At 38.2% G+C, this 17169-nt stretch overlaps 1 protein-coding gene across 1 annotated transcript; it reads left to right on the forward strand.

Moving 5' to 3' along the window:
* The first annotated feature begins 2129 nt into the window (after positions 1 to 2129).
* LOC131061560 (putative ABC transporter C family member 15) lies at positions 2130 to 10086 on the forward strand. The gene is made up of 10 exons (XM_057995291.2): positions 2130 to 4608; positions 4731 to 4817; positions 4993 to 5643; positions 5960 to 6124; positions 6226 to 6520; positions 6632 to 6846; positions 6932 to 7237; positions 8766 to 8829; positions 8978 to 9217; positions 9315 to 10086. Exons 1-10 carry the CDS (start codon positions 2263 to 2265, stop codon positions 9434 to 9436), a joined length of 4491 nt encoding a protein of 1496 aa, XP_057851274.2. The 5' UTR covers positions 2130 to 2262; the 3' UTR covers positions 9437 to 10086.
* The last annotated feature ends 7083 nt before the right edge of the window (positions 10087 to 17169 follow it).

Consider the following 17169-nt stretch of genomic DNA (forward strand, 5'->3'; position numbering starts at 1 on the left):
TCTCACTCACTCATACACACTCCCTATTTCTCCCTCCTTATCTCTACCTCTCTATCTATCCCCCTCTCTGTTTCTCTCCACACACACACACACACATGTCCCTCACACACACACACACACACCCTATTTCTCCCTCTCTATCTCCCCATCTCTCTCTTTCTCCTCCCACTCTCCCTCTATCTATTTGCCTATCTCCCCTATTCTCCTCTAGGATATAACTCAACAGGAAGAAAGATTTTGAATTAGGAAGACAATCATAAACACAATTATGTCAAGTGAACAAAATGTCACTTGTGATACTCTTGAATAGAGGAATGTGTATAATTCAAAATGGGTATGGATTGCTAGAGATAAGATGACTAAAGTTTGTTGAGGTTTCATAATTTTATTAGCAAAATATATCTAATTAAACATTAAAACATCACATTTATAACAAGACTTAAAATAAATATAAAACAATATATATGTATGTATATACTTTTTTTCTCAACAAATATAAATAAATAATCAATTAAAACTCTACCTTATATAAAAAAAATTATTAATTAATATAAATACCTTGCTTAGATGATTTCTGGATTTGATCATGTTAAAAAAAAAATCTGATTTGTAACACAATCAAATCCAGAAATCATTTAGACAAGTTATCATGGACTATGGAAACTTCATGCATTCAATATAAATACCTATTTCATTTATTAAAAAAATATTATTATTTTTGGATGGAAATAAGTAGAATACATAGATGTCGACATATCTACCTTTATATATGGAAGATTACAACCATTTATATAAGCATACATCTAAACCCCAAATCACCTTCTACTTAATTCATCCAAAGGTCAAACCTGATCTGATGCAGGAGCATCCCCGATTCATAGCAATCTTGCATCAACCAAAAATATTTTCCTTTTTGTTTTGCTTTCTGTTAGCAGTTTCAGTTTTCCTTTCTTTGTGTCGCGAGTTTGGCTCATCGGACCCTGTGGAGTTGGATTCTACTTGAAAACTTGATCATCTTTCTTGCTTCAAGACCATATCACATTTGGATAATTTTTCAGCAAGATATCGCTACCGGTTTCCATGATAGTTTCTTGTTACCGGTTGACAGTCCTTTGTTACATGTTGCCTAGACCTATTTTGGTGATCTACCAGAACCCTTTCCGAAGCTTGCGGAGCCTTGGGCATTGATTCCGATGTTCCTTGGCGCGTGGCTGACCTTTTCCCATGATCTACATTTCATCCTTTGGATTTTCCGGAGGAATCTCTTAGCGGAGGCCGACCTTGTTTATTTTGCACGTTAGATCTTGTTCTTTGGGTTTTGATCTTTTTTGGGCCGACTGGATCCTTTGGATCGATATGTAATTGTAATTGCGCATTAGAATGTAATCAATCAGATAATCAAATAGTTAGATAGTGCGTAGAAGATAGATTTCATGATTCAAGGTCTCGATTGTGACCTATTCTGTATGTTCTACCAGGCCTGTGAGCCGGTATGTTGTAACTCAGTTGTTACCGGTTGGATATAATCAATTTTTATGTAATAAAACAATCTGTTATGCATTACCTCCATCATATCTTTGTGTTTCCGTTGTGTTTTCTCTTACTAACCGGTCCATCTCTTTGAGGTCCCTCCTCGCCGATGACTGCTTCATGATCGAACACCCCCAAAATTTGAACCTCCATAGATAACTTCTATATAAAATTAGAAAAATAAAGGGTAAAAGAATAGTAGCACCTCCATCTAGAATTCATTCATTGGAAAATAAAATCTATAACGAGTTAACAGAAAAGGAAAGTTACATGAAATTGCAAATAGAAGAGAGTAAACACAATCTAGTGTTTTGGGTAGGAGCACGGATGTTGCAGGCTTTCCTCTCTGGTAGTCCTAGAAAGCTCATCTTTTCTTCTATCTCACTTTAGAAAGAGACATAAATATGAATAAACAAATCAGAAAGCTCCATTTGAATTTTAAATTAAGCACAGCACGAGCTGTATAATAGTAATCTGTGCATGAAAGCCACGTCAGAGAAAATCATCCACATATGCAAACAAAATCTTCAATTCCTATCAAAATTTCAACTTGTCATGATCTGCACTGCCTAAGAAATAACAAATTCTATGCATTTTGGCAGAATGTTGTTGCAGAGAAAAGTGTAGATTTGTTTTGAAAAAAGAAAAATTTATGACGGCCTGATATATATTGCTTTCAGGTTGTGAGGCTTGAAGTGGATAAGACTGCTATTTTCATCATAACTGTGAGCTATGAAGCCCTTCTACTTTGATCCTCATCTCATTGCCCTGATTTCTCATTTGATTTTTGTGGGCTTATTCATTCTCGATAGAATTATAGCTCTCGTTAGATTTTTCTGTTGCATTAAATCATTTAACTCGGTATCAATGAATGGACACCCAGAAGGAGATGAAAAATCTACCAGCAAAATACAATGTGGGTACTTGTACAAATTAACTTTGGGCTGCTGCTTGGTCCTTTTCATGGCTTATGCTCTGGCTGGATTATGGTGTTCACTGCATGACTTGGATGTAAAAGGTAGCTTGTTTTTCATGGGAGCAGATATTTTCATTGCCCAAGCAGTTGCATGGCTGCTTGTGAGTCTGTGTGTCATGGCTTATCCAGAAGAAACAACAGAAAACAAGTTATCAATCTTATTAAGGCTCTGGTGGACTTTTTCATTCTTATTCCATGCTGCTATTCTATTCATGGACATAATTTTCATGGGAGAAAAAAATAAAAATTTTCCTTACAAGGTCTGTGTGGATTGCGTACCTATTCCCATCTGCACATTTCTGTTATATATTGCATTTAGAGGCAGACTAAGTAGCACTACTGTATCTCATCATTCTGCAGCAGAACTTGAGCAACCACTCCTACATAAGACTGCAACTAAAATCAATCATTTGAGTCCATTTTCTACAGCCAGTATTTGGAGCCTAATGACATTCAGTTGGCTCAACCCTCTGTTTTCTGTGGGATACAAGAAACCTCTGGAGCTTGAGGATGTCCCAAAAGTTGTAGGTAAGGATAGTTCCCAAGAAGCATACATGGCTCTTCAGACAAACTGGTGTACTAACAAAAAAGTGGGAACAAAAGATATTGAATCCCCATCAATGGCAAAGATCATTTTGTTGTCTGTGTGGAAAGGAATAGTTATCAATGCCATGTATGCAGCTGCATATACTTTTGCAACGTACATTGGTCCATACCTGATAGACATGCTTGTAGAGTATCTGGGAGGGGCAGAGCATTTTGCCCATGAAGGCTATGTGCTGGCTTCTGCATTTTTTGGTGCAAAGATGGTAGAGTCTCTAGCGCAGAGGCAATGGTATTTTGGAGCTCAACAGCTTGGATTAAGAGTCAGGTCAGGCCTGACAGCTCTACTATATAGGAAAGGTCTGTTCCTTTCCAACGGGTCTAGACAGAACCACACAAGTGGTGAAATCATCAATTATATGAATGTGGATGTGGAAAGGATTGGAAACTTTGCTTCGTACATGCATGATATCTGGCTTTTGCCTGTGCAAGTTTTTCTTGCATTGGTAATTCTATACAACAGCTTGGGCTTATCCTGCATTGCAGGGCTGGCCGCCATAGTTGCAGTAATGGTTGGGAATATCCCTTTTGCTAAATTACAAGACGAGTATCAAGACAAGCTAATGGAAGCAAAAGATAAACGCATGAGGGCTACCTCTGAGACCTTAAAGAATATGAGGACACTAAAACTACAAGCCTGGGAGATTAAGTATCTACATAGGCTTCAAGATTTGAGAGGGGTGGAGCAGGGGTGGCTACAAAAGTATCTGTATGCATCTGCTGCAGTGACTTTTCTCTACTGGGCGGCACCAACCTTTGTGTCTGTTGCCACCTTTGGTTCATGTGTTTTAATGGGGATCCCTCTAACAGCAGGTAGAGTTCTTTCTGCTTTAGCAACTTTCAGGATACTTCAGACGCCTATCTATAATTTCCCCGAGTTGATTTCTATGCTTGCTCAAACCAAGGTGTCACTAGACAGAATTGCCAGATTTTTGCAGGAGGAAGAGCTTCAATCCAATGCATTAGAAAACGTATCCAAAGATTTTTCGATTGACATAGCTATCGAGATAAAAGATGCGGAGTTTTCATGGGATCGCTCTTCAAACAAATCAACATTAAGAGGGATCAATTTGCATTTAAAACATGGAATGAAAGTTGCAGTCTGTGGGTCGGTTGGTTCAGGAAAATCAAGTCTTTTGTCCGGTATTTTGGGCGAAGTACCCAAGCTAGCAGGGACTGTAAAGGTCAGTGGTACCAAAGCTTATGTTCCGCAGTCTCCATGGATTCAAACTGGAAAAATTGAAGACAATATCCTTTTTGGAAACAGTATGGATAGAACCAAGTACGAGAAGGTCCTCGAAGCCTGTGCTTTGAAGAGGGATCTGGAATTCTTTTCTCATGGGGATCAGACAGAGATTGGAGAAAGGGGAATCAATTTGAGTGGTGGACAAAAGCAAAGAATACAGCTTGCTCGTTCAATGTACCAAGATGCAGATATCTATCTTCTTGATGATCCTTTTAGTGCTTTGGATGCACATACAGGGACACAGCTCTTTAATGTAAGTTTTACACTGGGTCCCAGTAGAACAATTAAATGTTTTACACAATAGATTGTGGAAATAAGCATTTTGCTTAAACATATGACAAAATGTGTCTTACTAATTGACAATCTCTATCACAGGAGTGTCTACATGGAATTTTGAAGTCGAAAACTATTGTGTATGTCACACACCAAGTGGAATTCTTACCAGCATCAGACCTTATACTGGTAACCTTGCTCTTGTCTCTATCTGCTTACAAACTTGTAGCCTCCATGAATGAAATAAAAGTAATTTTTCCCAGTAGAAAATTGTTAGCTAGGAACTATAAATTGGTGTTAGAGAAGTTTTATAGAATCTTCCATTCCTTTTATGATTTCCTGATCTAGATGGGTCATTCAACAGGTGATGCATGATGGAGAGATTGTTCAAGTTGGAAGCTATGATGATCTCCTACAGAGTGGCACAGATTTTTTAGAGCTTGTCGGTGCACACCATCAAGCTTTGCATACTATTGGAGAAGCAGAGAAAGGTAGAGTGGTAATTCAACAAGAAGATGTTAGAAAAAGATTCTGCAATGCCCTAGAAAACGAACTTGAAGAAGTGCATCAAAATGAAGCTACAAGAGATCAAGCACAAAAAAACAAGGATGATAATTTACTACAGATTGTACAGGAAGAAGAACGAGAAACGGGAAGGGTAAAATTAAAAACCTACTCTGCATTCATAACTGCAGCATATAAGGGTGCCTTAATTCCTATTATATTGGCAGCCCAAATTCTGTTCCAAACTTTACAAATCGGTAGCAACTACTGGATGGCTTGGGCGACACCTCCAGTAGAAAATCAAAAGCCCACAGTCAGTAGCACAGTTCTCATCCTCATTTATTTAGTACTTGCGATTGCAAGTTCTATATGTGTATTGGTAAGATCTTTGTTTCTAGCAACTGCTGCACTTGAAGCTTCACGGAGGCTTTTCACAAACATGCTTACATGTATCTTCCATGCGCCCATGTCATTTTTTGATTCAACCCCAACAGGACGCATCTTGAGTCGGGTTAGTACATATTTACAATTTGGCAACCTTGTCTTCATAACAGCTTAATAAACAAGATAGTATTTCACATAGAATAGCAGACCACAATCATATTTACAATGAAAAAGCAAAGGAAACTAGGCTTGCATCCTAATTAACATGCAATCTTCTACTAGTAAATATCTATATCCCCATGGATTGTAGCTTCTTATGATCCAAACTTATGTATCTTCAATCCAACGTGTAGTGAGAACTACTGGTATAGTCTGAGAAGAAGAAGTAGCATGAAAAAATGGTAAACTCCTGCTGATTCTAACTGCTAGTTTTCTATTGGCAGGCATCATCGGACCAGAGTACTGTAGACACAGATATCCCTTACAGGCTTGGAGGCTTAGCCTTCGCAGTTATTCAGCTTTTTGGCATCATAATTGTCATGTCTCAGGTTGCTTGGCAAATCTTTGTTGTTCTTATACCTGTCATCATAATTTGCATCTGGTATCAAGTGAGTAACACTGCTATATGAAAGCCTTCATTTTTTCTCATCTCTGAATTTGAGTCTGTTGTCCATATACAATTAATATTTTGACAAATTCAACTTTGCAGCATTACTATATTGCCTCTGCAAGGGAGCTGGCTAGATTGGTGAGTATTAGAAAGGCTCCCATCATACACCATTTTGCTGAGTCAATCTCAGGAGCAGCCATAATTAGAAGCTTCAATCAGGAGACTCGCTTCATAAAGACTAATCTCTGCCTGATTGATGACTATTCACGGCCTTCGTTTCACAATGATGCAGCAATGGAATGGCTTTGTCTTCGGCTAAATTTTCTCTCTAATCTTGTATTTTTGCTCTCATTGACATTCCTAGTAAGCTTGCCAAAGGGTACAATCGATCCAAGTAAGCACCATTTGTGGAAATACCAATCTGTTCCTTTTTGTTCAACAAGCTAAAGAAGTAGAAGGAATGTTAATATACTCTAAGAAGCTTTTTCTACATTATCATGTGCAGGTCTTGCTGGCTTGGCAGTAACATATGGATTGAATTTGAACATAGTTCAAGCTTGGGTCATATGGAACCTTTGTAATGTGGAAAACAAAATGATTTCTGTGGAGAGAATACTGCAATATTCAAATATATCAAGTGAAGCTCCATTAGTGATAGAGTCTTCAAGGCCAAGTCATGACTGGCCATCGATGGGCACTATAGTCCTTCAAAACTTACAGGTGATTGCAACAAATTTAAATCTTGATAACACATTTGAAAGCTTATGTTGTTGAGGATTTGATGTCATTGTGGGAATGTGATCAGGTTCGCTATGCAGCTCACTTACCATTTGTATTGAAAGGCATTACATGTGAATTTCCTGGAGGGATGAAGATCGGCATAGTTGGAAGGACTGGCAGTGGCAAATCTACACTTCTTCAAGCACTGTTTCGTATCATAGAACCCACAGGAGGAAGAATTCTTATTGATGGTGTGGACATCTCAACGATTGGACTGCATGATTTAAGGTCTAAATTGAGCATTATTCCACAAGATCCCACACTTTTTGAGGGAACAATAAGGAGCAATTTAGACCCACTTGAAGAACATTCCGACACTGAAATTTGGGAGGTAAGATATTTTGAAAGGAATTAGTTTTTGATGCCGATGATTTTCCTTTGATGTTGAAGTCTCTTTTAAGTGTAATCATTTACAAGACTTTGAAGTCTGTAGATCTTTTAAATGCTGATAGGTTAAAACTACTACGTTCTAGAAACTAAAATCTTTTTGTGACCAAAACTTCTATGCTCTCCACCAATCTAAAAGGAAAAATATTTTAGCCCTTCTAAAACAGGGTAAGTGAGCTTTGCAGGAAATCAAACCCTAAAGCTCAGTTGAAAAACTCAGACAATGCAGTAACTCGGCTGATTCAAAAAAAAATTGAAACCTGGGGCTCAAAAGAAACTCGGAAAAACTCAAGTGAATTTTGTGAACATTAAAAATCACATTATTTTGTAGAAATATTCTTCAAAAACATGCATATTACTGAATTTAGGTGACATATTACTGATTCCCTTCATATATAGATGAAAACTAGAGCTCAATACACATCTTGAGTTTCAATATATATCCACTTGAGTTTCAACATAAATAAAATTGAGAAATTATAAGAAATTTCTAGAACTTCTCAGAAAAGTCTGTTGCTGTTGTGTGGGTGTCCTCTTCTAACTGGATGGTATAGCTGCATCATCTTCAACAGGAGCTAGGATCAAGCTATGACTGTGATGAACCCTCCCTGATGGCTTGGCAACCTTGTCTTCTACCACTTTAAATGCTGCCACTTCCACTTCCCATTCTGCTATCTCCCTCTCCAAATCAGCAATACTATCAAGAGTAAACAAATATCCACATCCTCTGAAACACAGAGACTAGAAACAGACCTGCTTATTGAGGCTTCAAGGAGAGTGGACGGGCCTACATTCACTTGCACAAATAAAATGTTTGAACTTCGACCTGCACGGCTGTTTAAAAAAAGACTCGGAAACAACGCTATATGACGTTTTTTAAATACAAAATTGCATTGTAAAACCGGAGGCAAAGTTTTTTAAAGAAAATGCAATTTTTTGAACTTTTGATAAAAACTCATCACATGACTTGCCAATTACTCAGCTGCAAGTTTTTCAATCTGCTTTTCAACTATACCCTAAAGTTTGATCTTGGATGCAAAATAAATATACATTTTTTGTCGTCCAATTTATCCAATCTAATTGGATACACGGAACTTTAAGGAATGAAATGTTTCATCTGAATGCAATAATAATCATAATGTTTTTTTTTTTCAAATTTGAAAAATATAAATGGTATGTGTAGAAGTTCTTTCAAACACATATATTCCTATGGCTACCGGTCCTTGCAAGTTTTCATTTTGGGCCGATATAATCTTTTTGTACTTATATTTTGAAAGTATGGCTATATTTTTAGACACTTATGCTATTTGGTGAAAAAAATCCTAATGAAAACAGTCATGCCACTGCAAATATTCTATAGAATTATTATTTATAATGGAACTAATATAACAAGTTGATACAGTCATTTTTTATCTTTCTATTTCACTCTGACTGGAATGTGGACTTAAATCAGCTTTCATTTGTCATTTCAGGCTCTGGACAAATCTCAGCTAGGAGAACTTGTGCGGTCTAGCAAACATAAACTTGATACATTGGGTCAGTTTTTATATCCTGTCTTCCATTTGATCATTCCTGTTTATTTTCAACTGATAGAAGCAGCACCCAAATTGAAGCTTTTGAATTTGAAAAAAAAACAATGTAAATAAAATATTATGAATGTTAATGAAATATGATGTGAATTCAGTGACAGAAAATGGAGAGAATTGGAGTTTGGGACAGCGTCAGTTAGTTTGTTTAGGACGTGCCCTGTTAAAGCAAAGCCGTATATTAGTCCTAGATGAGGCTACAGCCTCAGTGGATACTGCAACTGATAACCTTATCCAACGAACATTACGATCAGTGCCATATGGGTGCACAGTGATCACTATTGCTCATAGAATTCCAACAGTTATAGACAGTGATCAGGTGTTGGTACTCAGTGAGGGTATGCATGTTTTCTCTCTGTTTCTCTCTACAAATTCTTACTTTTTCTGATTGCATTTTGATTTGTCCTAAAATCCTTCAAATCTTCATGTGTTCAGGAAAAATTACTGAATATGACTCCCCTGCTAAGCTTCTTGAAGATCAAAGTTCATCTTTTGCAAAGCTTGTATCAGAATTCTCCTCCAGATCGAACAAAGTGACAACCCTTACCTCTCCTTGATTTGAATCAAGTTGATTCAGGATACTCTTTGAACATGGTAGAAGCAAAAAGGGACTGCCACAGGGACAGTGCAGTGTTGTTTAGATAACAGTAATACCGTCTACATGCAATGGAAGCAGAGTAAGCCTACTTATAGAGGACTAATTGACTTGTTGAGTAAGCAAGTCACCTGGGCATATATAGATCTTCATGATGCTGCCATAAATGGCAAACAAACATAAGAGGTGTTTGACAACAACTTTTCTTCTCTCTGTAAAATCCGTTGCCTGTACTTAATTGTATGTTTCACTACATTTCTGAAGAATATTTAAGTGTAGTCAACTTGGGCCACTCACTGTACTTGAAAATCTTTTTGCTGGAAAAGAGGAGATTTCCAAAAGGTCCTTTGGTCAGTTTGAAGTTGTACGAGAAAATGATTCTAACATATAGTTAAGGGTTAAGAAAAGTGATTCCTATGAGGCATGTATTCAGTTATACGAACTGCATTAAATCCTTGAAATGGCCACTTTACCAACCCCTTGAAGTGGTTACTTCACTGGTGAGAAAGATAAATACCAATTGACATCAATAGAAGACAAGTTCAAATGAGAAAAATACAGGATTTATAAGTCATTCTATACTATTCGATCTGCTGTGTTCTACCGTCTGAAAAGATTTACTATGACATATATTGTTTCCAAAGAGTATCATGGCACACCATTTATACCCATATTACTGTGAATTCGTGGTTTTTAATTAGTTCAGAACAGTGTTCCAAGATTAAGCTCCTAGCTTGGCCAAGATTTGGCAAAAGGTTATATAGATATTTTTAAGGATTTAAACCTTGTTTCATGCATTCTTTAATAAATAAACTATAAATATACAGTAATCTAATTAAATAAGCGTTATTTTAATCACATTCATAAGTATAGGGTATAAAAGTGGATTTTAGTTGAAGGGAGCAATATTGCTAGATAAATAGTAGATTATTGTTAAATAAATAAAAAACTCATAGATTGTGAAGTCCATGGCATCAAAACAAATATCAAAACTAAAGGACTACTCTTGTCTTAGCTCGCCTCTTCCCGGTCCCAACTTGGCAGTTAGTAAGTACAAAAAGATAAAATAAAAATAAAATAAAATCAAAAAATCAAAACTAAAACAAGTACAAAAAGATAAAATAAAAATAAAATAAAATCAAAAAATCAAAACTAAAACAAGTACAAAAAGATAAAATCAAAAAATCAAAACTAAAACAATAAGTCTATGGGTTAAAAGAGTCTCCATCACTCATCTTAACTCTACAAGTCCTATGTTGGCATCTAAGATATGTCCTTGATGATAATGTGGCCATGATATCTACCTATGTCTCAATGACACCAATGTCCAAGGGGTTTGTTGGTGATTTATCCTCCTCTACTATGACACCATCTTTGCCTCTCAACCCACCTAATCAACCTATGCAAGATCCTAACTGTTGAAGACACGGTCCTAAACCTTGGTGATCCAATTTGACCATGGATTAACTTCCTCTAGAGTGATGGGCATTGACAACGTATTGCTTTTCTTGGAGTGTGTGTGCTCAAACATACTTAAATTATGCTCATATCTTGTAACATTACATGGTTGGCTCAATATATGAATTACAATCCTCTAAAGATTTGAAACCTTAACACCAAACATTTTCCACCATACACATCTAAAACGAGAAGAAGAAAAATCAATCTCATGATCTAATTTTGAATTTCGATATTAATGTAAAAAATAATAAAAGTTTAATTTTTTAACTTAAATTATGCCCTTAATAGATTTTTCTTTATCACTGTAATGTTGTATGAATTGTCTTTTCATATCTCTCATGCAAAGAAATCTCCTTGTGCAAATTTGAAGATCTCAACTTTAGTGATTATCTATGCTCCAAGTAGAGGATCAAGTGTCATCCACTCTATGATTATGTAGAGACCACCAAGGACCTTCTTATTGGCCTTGAAATTTAGGAAAAATTGGAATGTTAGATTGAAGAAATAGTCAGTTACATGTTAAGGTTATGAAGTTTAAGGGCTATCCTCAATCAATGATGTCCCATATGGGATGATACTTATCCTTAACCATAACATATTTATGGCCTCCTTTGTTATATGCATGCTCTCATATATGTAGCCTAATACAAGATTCTCCCCATCAACTCATAGTGTTAATTATGGGTAGCTTGGACAGCTGTTCGTCCTTACCCAGAAATAACAGCATTAGTTATGGGTAGTTTTGGACAGCTGTTCGTCCTGACCTAGAATTAGAAAATGGTTGTTTTTGTCAAACAAGTGTTGTTAGGATAATAACAATTGTTATTTAATAGTGGCTCTTTTTAGGTGACACCTCATAGCCAAAATTAGTAATTGGTTATTGAGTTGTCTTAATCTCAGCGCTTGGTTTGAATTAATCTCGGTCGTTGGTTTTCCAATAGAGTAGTATAAAAAGGGGTCATGGGTCATTTGGAAAATAAGAAGTCTTGAGAAGAATTTGCAGTGATAGCAAATAGTCTTGCAGTGTTAGCAAGAGGCACAGTGATAGCGTTGATATAGCAATGGAGGATATCATCAGGAGATATTAGGAGTTTGTCGGAGTTCTGCCAGTAAGAGGCAAGGAATTCTTTTGTAATTCTTATATTGCTGAAGATTAATATATTTTCCATCTGTAGAACTGGTTTTCCCTTAGGGGTTTTTCCAGGGACGATTGTCCAAAAATATTGTGTCCTTGTGTTGCTTATTTCTTTCCGTATTTTTAGTGAAGTTGCAGTTGTGTTATTTTTCGATATTCAGCTGTAAATTTATTTTCAGCAGTTAAATAATTTTATGAGATAGGAGATTAATAATCAGTGACTGCAATAGAATTTCTACATGGTATCAGAGCTTTGTTGAGGGTAGAAAAGGTTTACCCTAAGCAAAGGAAAGAAATTTGAGTTTGACCTCTTTCGAGTTATTGTTTTCCTTTATTTCTTTGAGATGGCCTCAACAGGTTTGAGAGATCAGGACAGATTGGATGGTGCCTCAAATTTTGGTGTCTGGAAAGCCAAAATTTCTTTATTGTTGGAAGAGAATGGTATCAAGGAATATGTTACCAGTACTGTAGCTGTACCTACAGATCCAGTACAACTTGCAGCATACAAGAAGGATGATGCCAAGGCGAGGAGGATAATCCTTGATGGTGTCAAGGACCATGTTGTTCCACATATCGCAGAGTTAGATACAGCGAAGAAGATGTGGGACGCCATTCTGAATCTGTACCAGAATGCTACCACTAACCAGAAGCTGATTCTCAGAGAAAAATTGAGGAATACCCGGATGAACAAGGGAGAAGATGTTACAAGTTACCTCACCAGGCTTAGACTTGTCAAGGACGAGTTAGCAGTTGTTGGAGATAAGCCAAATGAAGACGAGCTAGTAAGAATAGCCCTAAATGGGTTTACTAAGCAATGGGATGTCTTTGTTCAAGTTATTAATGGACGAGACACCTTACCAAGTTGGGATCGACTTTGGAGTGATTTCACTCAGGAGGAGCTTAGACTAAGCCTTGTCAATGGAGCCAACAATAAGAGTCAGAAAAGTGAGGTAGAACAAGAAAATGTTGCCCTAGCGGGAAAGGGGAAAACAAAGAAGGGATCTAGCAAAGGAGCAAATTCACAAATTGAAAAGAAGAAGAAGGACCTATCTAAGGTCAAGTGCTTTGGTTGTCACGAGTTTGGCCACTATGTCAGCAATTGCCCACAAAGGAAGAAAGATAAGAAGGGAAAGAACCAAGTGGCAGCTTCAGCAAGTGCAGAGGAGCTCTCTAGTAGATTGGAGGATGAGTTTGCACTCATAGCCTGTATGATTAGCTCAACCTCACAGAGTGTCTAGTATATAGACAGTGGGGCATCATTTCATATGACAGGAGTTCGAGAATACTTCTCTAGCTACAAGGAGGAGAACACCAGAATCCAGATCTCTATGGGGAACTTGTCCAAGCTCAACTCAGTTGGGAAAGGGACTGTTCAGCTTCAGAGGGAGAATGGAAAGGTAATTCCTCTTCATGATGTGTTGCATGTGCCAGGCTTAGGTATGAATTTGGTTTCTGTATCTATCCTTCAGGATAAAGGGTATAATGTTCTCTTTAGAGGGATGCATGTTTTGATTAAGCATAAAGATTGGAAATCACCTGTATCTATTGGAGTTAGGAGTGGTCGCCTTTATAGGTTGCAGTTTGATACTCCTAAGGCACTCATGAGCAGCAGTAACCCTAGAGATCTTGGAGAGCTATGGCATAGGAGGATGGGCCATATTCATCATGGAGCACTTAGATTGCTTCGTGAGACGGTGACAGGTGTTCCAGAGGTGAGCACAGAGCATGATGATGTATGTAAGGGATGTGTGTTGGGAAAGTTTGCAAAAGCATCTTTTCCAAGGAGTGACACCAGATCTACGGGTGTTCTTGATCTAGTACATTCAAATGTATGTGGACCAATGTCGACAAAGTCTCTCAGAGGATATGAGTATTATGTTACCTTTATTGATGATTTCTCTAGGAAGACCTGGATATACTTCTTGAAGACCAAGGATGAGGTTTTCAGTCGCTTCCAAGAGTTCAAGGCTCTTGTGGAGAACTCAACGGGAAGGAAGATAAAGGTTCTTCGGTCAGACAATGGAGGTGAGTACAAAGGAAATGACTTCCAGGATTTCTGTACCAAAGAAGGAATCAAGAGAGAGTGGACTGTTCCTTACAATCCACAGCAGAATGGAGTTGCTGAGAGGAAGAACCGTTCTATTTCGGAGGCAGCAAGGGCTATGCTACATGACCAGGACATGCCCCGCTACTTATGGGCAGAAGCGTGTAGTACAGCAGTCTACATTCAGAATAGGGTTCCACACAAGGTACTAGGGAAAATGACACCAGAGGAGGCTTTCACGGGGAAGAAGCCAGATGTTGGTCACTTAAGGATATTTGGGAGTTTGGCATATTGCCTTATTCCTGGAGACACACGTACCAAGTTAGATCAGACTGCAGAGAAGGGGTACTTTGTTGGGTATAGTGAAACTTCAAAGGCATATAGGATGTTCATTCCAGGGACCAGAAGAATTATTGTCAGACGCGATGTCAAGTTCATGGAGGACAAGGCGTTTAGAAGATCCAGAGATTTGCCAGCAGATGATCGGAGTGAGCAGCCAACGAAAGCTCCAAGTCCAAGTCAAGGACAACAAAGCTCAAGTACAGTTACTAGTACAAGCATAGACTCAGGTAGTGAAGATTCACAGAGTATGGAGCAACTGGTGCAGCAGGATATGCATCTAGATGATATAGAGGTTGATATTTCATCCTCTACAGTTGGCAGTAGGAACCATGAGGTTCAAGACATACAAAGGGATACTCAGGAGTCTGTGGGAGCTCCTAGGAAGAGTACAAAACAGAGGAGACAACCAGCCAAGTTCAATGACTATGTGGCATTAGTCAGCCAGTTGGTAGATAGTGAACCTTCCAGCTATCAGGAAGCTGCAAAGCATCAGGTATGGCGAGATGCTATGGTTGAGGAATATAACTCAATAATGCAGAATGATGTATGGGAGGTAGTGCCTAGACCAATTGATAGAGCAGTAGTTGGATCGCGCTGGATCTTCAAGATAAAGCATGGTGCAGATGGTAGCATCGAGAAATATAAGGCGAGGTTTGTGGCCAAGGGGTTCTCTCAGAAGGAGGGAATAGACTATGAGGAGACATTTTCTCCTGTGGCCAGGTATACTTCTATACGAGCTGTAATCTCATTTGCAGCACAGATGGGATGGCAGATCCATAATATGGATGTCAAGACAGCATTCCTTAATGGAGAATTGAAGGAGGAGGTATACATAGAACAACCAGAAGGCTTTGTAGCACACAGCAAAGAGACCCACGTGTGCAGATTAAAGAAAGCCTTATACGGACTCAAGCAGGCTCCCAGAGCGTGGTATGAGCGCATTGATACATACTTGCAGGAAATGGGCTTTGTGAAGAGTGAGGCTGATGCGAACCTCTACTACTTGGTGGTTGGGGGTGAGGTTCTCATTCTTGTTCTATATGTGGATGACTTGTTTCTTACTGGTGCGCTAGGGCTCATAGAGGATTGCAAGAGGGACCTTGCAGAAGAGTTTGAGATGAATAATTTGGGACTTATGCACTACTTTCTAAGCATGGAGGTGTGGCAGACTAATGGAGAGATTTTCCTTGGTCAAGGGAAATATTGCATTGAAATCTTGAAGAGATTCGAGATGGAAGATTGCAAAGCCATGTCTACACCCATGATCACTAATTGGAGGAAGGTAGATGCATCCAAGGAAAAGGATGTTGATCCCACCCTATACAGGCAGCTGATTGGTTCGCTCATGTATTTGGTCAACACCAGGCCAGATATAGCCTTTGCAGTAAACTCTCTTAGTCAGTTCATGGTAGAGCCAAAGAGAGTGCATTGGACGGCGGCTAAGCATGTGTTGCGTTATCTTCATGGTACAGTTGAGTACAGGATCAGATATGTTCAAGGTGAAGGTATCAAGTTGATAGGCTATACTGATGCAGATTGGGCAGGCAGTACAACGGACAAAAGGAGTACTTCAGGATGTTGTTTCAGCTTGGGATCAGGAGTTGTTTCTTGGTTCAGCAGGAAGCAAAAATCTGTGGCCTTGAGTTCATCAGAAGCAGAGTACATAGCAGCCAACATGGTGACGTGTGAAGCTATATGGCTTTGGAAGTTGCTAGTAGCCTTGTTTGGTCAGAAGGTTGAGACTACGGTGATACACTGCGACAATCAGAGTTGCATCAAGTTGACTGAGAATCCAGTGTTTCATGATAGATCGAAACATATAGACATCAGGTATCACTTCATCAGGGATTGTGTACAGAGGGGGATTGTTCAGCTACAGTACATACCTATAGAGGAGCAGGTAGCAGACATTCTAACAAAGGCATTGGGGAAGGCAAAATTCATCTTCTTTAGAGATAAGATGGGTGTCGTGCAGAACAGCTTCCTCGCTAAGAGGGAGTGTTAATTATGGGTAGCTTGGACAGCTGTTCGTCCTTACCCAGAAATAATAGCATTAGTTATGGGTAGTTTTGGACAGCTGTTCGTCCTGACCTAGAATTAGAAAATGGTTGTTTTTGTCAAACAAGTGTTGTTAGGATAATAACAATTGTTATTTAATAGTGGCTCTTTTTAGGTGACACCTCATAGCCAAAATTAGTAATTGGTTATTGAGTTGTCTTAATCTCAACCGTTGGTTTGAATTAATCTCGGCCGTTGGTTTTCCAATAGAGTAGTATAAAAAGGGGTCATGGGTCATTTGGCAAATAAGAAGTCTTGAGAAGAATTTGCAGTGATAGCAAATAGTCTTGCAGTGTTAGCAAGAGGCGCAGTGATAGCGTTGATATAGTAGTGGAGGATATCAGCAGGAGATATTAGGAGTTTGTCGGAGTTCTGCCAGTAAGAGGCAAGGAATTCTTTTGTAATTCTTATATTGCTGAAGATTAATATATTTTCCATCTGTACAACTTGTTTTCCCTTAGGGGTTTTTCCAGGGACGATTGTCCAAAAATATTGTGTCCTTGTGTTGCTTATTTCTTTTCGTATTTTTAGTGAAGTTGCAGTTGTGTTATTTTTCGATATTCAGCTGTAAATTTATTTTCAGCAGTTAAATAATTTTTATGAGATAGGAGATTAATAATCAGTGACTACAATAGAATTTCTACACATAGAAGAA

The sequence above is a fragment of the Cryptomeria japonica genome, chromosome 3 (genome assembly GCF_030272615.1).
Source record: "Cryptomeria japonica chromosome 3, Sugi_1.0, whole genome shotgun sequence".
In the NCBI taxonomy this organism is placed as follows: domain Eukaryota; kingdom Viridiplantae; phylum Streptophyta; class Pinopsida; order Cupressales; family Cupressaceae; genus Cryptomeria; species Cryptomeria japonica.